The sequence below is a fragment of the Natator depressus genome, chromosome 13, assembly GCF_965152275.1.
Source record: "Natator depressus isolate rNatDep1 chromosome 13, rNatDep2.hap1, whole genome shotgun sequence".
Lineage (NCBI taxonomy): Eukaryota > Metazoa > Chordata > Testudines > Cheloniidae > Natator > Natator depressus.
This window is the reverse complement of record NC_134246.1, coordinates 40,617,796-40,625,149: the sequence shown is the minus strand read 5'-3', so window position 1 is coordinate 40,625,149 and position 7,354 is coordinate 40,617,796. Positions and strand designations below refer to the sequence as shown.

The following is a 7,354-nucleotide window of genomic DNA, read 5'->3' as shown; positions in this document are numbered from 1 at the left end:
TTCTGTCCCTGACAGCAAAATCCAACATGTTACATTTCCATAACTTGACTTCATTATGGTATATAAAGTACCTCCAGGGAAGGCAGAGGAAAGAGCTGCAATGTAGTGGAGAGAGGAATGAAGAGAACCAATGGCTGGAAGATAAGCCCAGACCAATTCAAATGAGAAATAAGGCGTACTTTAAAAAAGAAAAGAAAAGAAAAAAACAGAAGAGAACAAACCACCAAGGGAAGGGATGACTTCATCTCTTGGCGTCTTAAAAATCAAGACGCTTGGCTTTTCTGGAATGTATGCTTTTGTCAAACACTGGTTGATGGGCTCAATGCAAGAGTAACTGGGTGACATTCTTATAGCTTGTGTTAAACAGGACGTCAGACGAGATAATCTACTCACCCCTTCAGGCATTAGAAGATATGATTCTCATAAAAACATAAGAATGGTCATGCTCTGTCAGACCAATGATCCATCTAGACCAGTGTCCTGTCTTCCTACATTGGCCTGTGCCAGATGCTTCAATGAGAATGAACAGAACGGGGCAATTTATTGAGTGCTCCATCCCATCATCCACCCCAACTTCTGGCAGTCAGAGATTTAGGGAGTATAGGGTTGTGAATCTGATCATCTTGGCTAATAGCAGCTTATGGACCTGTCCTCCATGAACGTATCTAGTTCTTTTTTGAACTGAGTTATACTTTTGGCCCTCACAATATCCCCTGACAAAGAGTTGCAAAAGTTGACTGTGCATTGTGTGAATAAGTACTTCTGTTTGTTTTAAACCTGCTGCCTATTAATTTCAATGGGTGACCCCCGGTTCTTGAGTTATGTGAAGGGCTTAAAACAATCCCTTACTCACTTTCTTCACACTGCTCATAATTTCATAGACTTCTATAATATGAAAGAGGACGAAACCTCAGCTGGCGGAAATCTGTGCAGATCTATTTATCTAAATGAAGTATGGGTCTTTAGACCATTCAGATTTATGGTACATTAAATACAAATCCTTATATTGCATATTTCTGATTATTTCTTCCTTCTGCCTGCTTTAAAGCAGGCTTTTCTCTGGGTTTTAAAATGATGTTTAACATTACAAAACCCACACATTTTAAATAAACGTAGGGAATGGGACCAGGTTCTTCTGCTGGCTTAAATGAGCATGGCTGCATGGTAGAGTCAAGGGATCTGCAACAATTCACATTAGCTGAGGATTTAGCTCATAAACACGGCAATTCTGCAGGGGACTCATGGTCCAGCTGTGATGATGATAACAGGAGCCCTGTTGTGCTAGGCACTGTCCGGTTTCTTCATCGAATCCACTTATAATCCAAGTGGAAGAGGAGACCACATGTGGGGGCAGATAAACAAGAGGGAGGAATAAAAGAGAACAAGGAAAGGACATTGAGTGACACCACAGGTTGCGGTCTCAACACAACAGCTGCCTAATCCGGCTCATCATGACGTCAGACTTTATATGTTTATGTATATGTATATTACATATGGCTTTAAATATAAATCCAAACACGACAAAAACTGACCCATTAAATATATATGGCATTGTGAAATTAAAAACTCAACGTGTTACTTTTTCCCCAACAGGATACCTAAAAATGCAAATCCTGTTATGATTTTTCCCCCAGTTCGTTCCTCCTGTAACTCCCCTGGTGTCCCTTGCGTGAAGGTTTCAGAAATGGAATGAAATAGACATTGGGACGACAGGAACATTGGACTGACCAGACTGGATCAGGACAGAGGATCATCCAGTTCAGTGTTCGCTCTCTAAGTGTATCTACTCCCAGCTGCTTCAGAGGAAGGGGCAGGAGACGACACCTTCCACTGGGTAGTTGTTATGGGATAATCTCTGAGAAAGGAGTTTCTCCCCTAATCCTGGACAAATGTCAGTTTGTTTGAGATCGGAAAGTTTCATCCACCTTCCAGTTGTAGAGCCCTCATCAGGGACACGCTGGGATTTGTTTAGCCTTATAATCATCCTTACAAAAAAATCCTGGTAAACTGTTGACATCACATATATAGTCTTGTACCAATGAGTTCCAAAGGGTCATTGGCTAACATGATCATGAATTTCCATGAAACATTCACCAGTTTAAGCAAGGATTTGTTCATTGGAAATCCACAATTTAAGGACCAAACTATGAACTTTCTACTCAAATGTTATTTCCACCTTAACATGTCAACGTGAAAGCTGAAAATCCACCACAGCTAGACAGACATCTAAATGCCCTCAAAAGGCTATTCCTCAGGGAGTTACTGGGTACTAAATGGAACGATTTATAATAAACAGCGAGATTGGTAAGGAAGCTGAACAAGTTCTTATCTCCCAAGATACCCAGAAAAGATGGAAATATCTAGGACATGAGTGAAGAAGGAAGCCGGAGCATGCATGGAGGAACATGTAAAAGGAGCTGGACAAAACAACTCCTCTTTTGAACACCACTTAGAGGGGGAAAATTGAGGCATTTAACAACAGAGGCCACTAGCCGAAGAACTGGCAGCAAAATTCCCTTTCCATAACATGAGTCAGGTTTTGCAGCTATTACCCCTGGGAATAGGTAAAAGAGAGGTTTCAGAGTAGCAGCCGTGTTAGTCTGTATTCGCAAAAAGAAAAGGAGGACTTGTGGCACCTTAGAGACTAACCAATTTATTTGAGCATAAACTTTCGGATGCATCCGATGAAGTGAGCTGTAGCTCACGAAAGCTTATGCTCAAATAAATTGCTTAGTCTCTAAGGTGCCACAAGTTGATTTATTATGTCCACTAGGGGGGCGTTCCTGACTTTCTGGTAATTACATTTTACAGTGTATTTTATTTATTTAAGGTGTAATTGGATCAGGCAACCCCATGGACAACATTTCTTTCGTGACTCTGAAGTCATAAAGAGGAGAAGGAAGAGGGGGAAGTCACAGAGAGGGCACTTTTACAGCATACACGTTCTTTTAATGCACAAATGAGGAGAAAAAAAAAAACCTGATAACTCCATAAAGAGCCTAGTAAAAAGGAGGAGAATTTGAAGCTGCAAAATGGTCTTCTGCCTTGCTCAACAGATCTTTCTTCTACTTGTGAAGTCAGGTGAGCTAAATGCTCATTTTTATTGAATTTATTGCGTTTCTTAAGAGCTACAGCAGTCCTGTTATAACAGGCTCAGGTTTCCAAAGAGGCCTAGGAGAATTAGGAACCCAGTTTCCTAACGATCTTTTGAAAATCCTACTTAATTTTTTTAGAAAAGAAACTAGATTATCGGAACCACAAAACCGTATGGTTTTATGGAAACAACTTTCCTTTCCTGATACTTTAATTTAAAATGGAAACCAGTTTCTAGATAGGATCATCAGAGACTTTTGTGTATAACTATGAATGGATATATATACTTTCATTACTGCTTTTTTTGGTCTTTCAACAGGTCTTGTTCAAAGTAATTCTGTGTTTCAGTCTCCTGTAGAAATGCAAATCTCAGAGGGGCAACACGCAACTTTGCAGGGTAATTTCACCTCCGCCTTCACGAGCCCAAATCTCTTCCGGTTCCGTCAGTATCCGAACCACCCACCCCAGCATTTATTAGCAGCGCATAATCTCCTGCTGAGAAGGACACGGTCACCTCTGAAACATTCTCATCAGTTTCGTTCGACGATAATAAGAGGGTTCCCTTGAAGATCGAGGCTGTGTCCCTGCAAGACAGGGCTGTGGATCACTGTGCTCTGAGGTACGCAGTAGGGCAGAGCTTCATCTCCGGCGCTACAAGAAGTGATCGAGGATGCTCAGGCACGACGAGGCTGACAGAGACTGTTTTTTATACCCGACCCTTTTTTATCACACTTCTCTGCCGAGTTCAGTTCCTTCTGCTCTTCCCATGTCTGGGAAGATCTTTCCGTTTCTATCCCTGTGTCGTGTTAGAGCCACCATGCTGTGCAAACCGAGCCCGATGCGTTATTATCGCAGTTATATTTATGTGAATTAATATATGTATGAATTTGCAACCTTTCAATGAAAATAGTTGTTGTCAATAAAACAAATCACCCCACAAAACTTGGAAAATGGTAACGGGATCTCCCGGAGCTGTAAAAGAAACTGGGAGAGGTTCTGATCTCTGTTCTCTCACCGCAACTCTGGGTCTAACTAATCGGGGCAACAGGTTCTTAGTTGCTGTGAAGGGTTTCTGCTCCACTGAAATCAACATCCTCCCCCCCCCCCCAGCTCTCTCTTTCTGCCCTTCAGTCTTTCTGTTCGCCCGTCTTACTTATTCAAGTAAGTCTGTCTGGTTCCCTGAGGAGGCAAAGAAGTCCACTTCATGTCTAAACATTTTATCTACTGCATAGAGATAGCGACAGCTACAGACAAACCTTTTTGAAAGGTGGAGTGGGTGGAAGAGCCACCAAACAGAGACGGTTTCACATAGAAATCATTAGCAAACACCACTCCCCTCCCCTAGTTTCCTCTGGGTTTGGGCATTGGGGTCACATCCACCCCTCTCGACTTTTCAAGGAGGCATGTGGGTCGGTTTATAGCATTCAGCCAACAATCCCCTTGCTTCTCTGTTGTGTTTTCACCGCCTCTTTGTGACTCAGAGCAGAGTCCGCTAAACAATGGAAATGTGTTTTGTTCTAAGCCTTTTTATACTCACTCTATGTCCAGGTAATTGAGCTGTTAGCTTTGCTCATGCAACCTGGTTCACTGCTAATTAAACTCTCGCCCCCCCCCCTCTCCTCCCAAAACCAGAACCAATCCACCAGCTTTGTCCATTCCTTTCCAGCACTTTCTCCATTTCAGTCTATCTGCTGTTTTATATATGTCCCTCACTGTCTGCCAAGTTTTACTCCCTTTTCCCCCTTCCACAATCCCTCTCTCGGTTGGGCACTCCGCTTGTTTGTAACTGGTGCATTGTATTGACTTATGTCTTGTCCCAGGTGCTGCGCTGGGTGATTCGGTCCAGTCCAAGGAATCCCAAGTGTCTGGAGTAGAAGGAGGCTCAGTAACATTCAGCTGTTCCTACAAAACCACCGATTTTTCGGGCGTCTATCTCTCCTGGTACCGACAGTCTCCTAACCGAGCCCCGCAGTACATTCTGCAGAGAGGGACGAAGGCATACGCTGCTTATAGCGAAAATGCGGATTTCGCCCAGCAGAGGTTTTCTTCCCAGGCCGATGACAGCTCCACAGTTCTGAACATCACAGCCCTGGAGCTGGCGGACACCGCGGTGTATCTCTGCGCCCTGCAGCGGGCACAGTGACAGAGCCACACAGCAGAGCTGTACAAAAACCCTCCCTTTCCTTTCCATTCACCGGCCCTGCACTGGAGAGAGACCAGAGACGGGCGTCCCCGAAGCCCAGCAGTCTCCCCACAGTGACAGAGACAGAGACGGCTCTGCTCTCGGTGACAGGAAATTACCAACAGGAGCTGTCCCGGCCCCACATCCTGCTCGCTCGCTGGAAGGCTTCAGGCTGAGAAATGTGGTTAAATTCTGTTTCACCCATAGAGACTTGGGCAAATGACTAGGGGAGAGATTTTAAAGGTATTTAGGTGCTTAAACATGCAGAGAGGCACCTAGGGCCGGATTTTAAAAAGGTATTCAAGTGCCCACTGGGATTTTCAAAGGTACCTAGGCACCTAACACCCATTGAAATCAAGGAGATTGAGACACCTACGTGTTTTTGACAAAATCTCACTAGGTGTCTAAACGCCTTTGGGATCTGCCCCTTAGCGCAGTGGCTCGCCACCTTTCCAGACTACTCCATCCCTTTCAGAAGTCTGATTCTTCTTCCACACCCCAAGTTTCACTTCACTTAAAAACTACTCACTTTAAAAAAAACAGATTTAAAAATACAAAAATGGCAAACCCAGACTATTACTGAAAAAAACATGCTTTATTTCCCATTTTGTCTGTATGACGTTTTAGTTTGCACTGACTTTGCCAGTGCTTTTTATGTAGCCTGTTCTAAAACTAGACAAATGTCTAGATAAGATGATGTACCCTTTGGAAGACCTCTGTGCACCTCTGGTTGAGAACCAATGCCCGTGTGAGATTTTTGAAAGCACCTAGGGCAAATTTTTAAGCACGTTAAGAAACAGACAATTGCTATCTACGTCTTTAGGCATCCAAACACCACTAAAATCTTCTCTTTGGTGAGACTTTCAAGAGTGACTGACCAGGTTAGGTGCCTAACTCCCCCTGGATTTCCCTTGGAGTGCCTAAATGCTATAGTGAGTTATAACAATACCGTATCATCAGCCATCACAAACACTTCAAAAATTTCTTCTTTCCCAACACTCAGGAAATCAAATTAGTATAAGAACATAAGAACAGCCACACTGAGTCAGACCAAAGGTCCATCTAGCCCAGTATCCTGTCTTCAGTGACCAGTGCCATGTGGCTCAGAGGGAATGAACAGAACAGGTAATCACCAAGTGATCCGTCCCCTGTCACTCATTCCCAGCTTCTGGAAAACAGAGGCTATGGACACCATCCCTGCCCATCCTGGCTAATGGCCATTAATGCACCAATCCTTCATGAATTTATCTAGTTCTTTTTTGAACCCTGTTATGGTCTTGGCCTTCACAACATCTGGCAAGGAGTTACACAGGTTGACTGTGTGTTGTGTGAAGAAATGCTTCCTTTTATTTGCTTTAAACCTGCTGCCTATTAATTTCATTTGGTGACCTCTAGTTCTTGTGTTATGAGATGTAGTAAACAACACTTCCTTATCTACTTTCTCCACACTAGTCATGATTTTATAGACCTCAATCATATCTCCCCTTAGCCGTCTCTTTTCCAAGCTGAAAAGTCCCAGTCTTATTAATCTCTCCTCAGACAGAAGCTGTTGCATACCCCTAATCATTTTTGTTGCTGTTTTCGGAACCTTTTCCAATCCCGATGTATCTTTTTTTCAGTTGGGACGACCACATCTGCACGCAGTATTCAAGATGTGAGCGTACCATGGATTTATAGAGAGGCAAGATGACATTTTCTGTTCTATTATCTATCCCTTTCTTAATGATTCCCAGCATTCTGTTCGCTTTTTCGACTGCTGCTGCACATTGAGTGGAGATTTTCAGAGAACTATCCACAGTGACTCCAAGATCTCTTTCTTGAGTGGAAACAGCTAATTTAGACCCCACCACTATATATATATAGTTGGGATTATGCTTTCCAATGTGTATTACTCTGCATTTATCAACATGAAATTTCATCTGCCAAAGCAGGTGTTTAAGTCGTAGGGAGTGACTAATGGTGCTTTCCTGCATGAAGGTCACTGATAATTAACTGCACAACAGGTACTTATGTAATGATGATTAAAATTACCTGCCAAAAACATAGCAGCAATAACTCATTAAGGCAGTTGATAGTCTT

The 7,354-nt window shown here is 43.0% G+C and overlaps 1 gene segment (V, D, J or C); it reads left to right on the top strand.

Moving 5' to 3' along the window:
* The first annotated feature begins 3,032 nt into the window (after window positions 1-3,032).
* LOC141997179 (T cell receptor delta variable 1-like) lies at window positions 3,033-5,236 on the top strand. The segment is given in 2 exon segments: window positions 3,033-3,081; window positions 4,914-5,236. Coding segments are annotated over 2 exon segments (372 nt in total).
* Window positions 5,237-7,354: the final 2,118 nt, after the last annotated feature.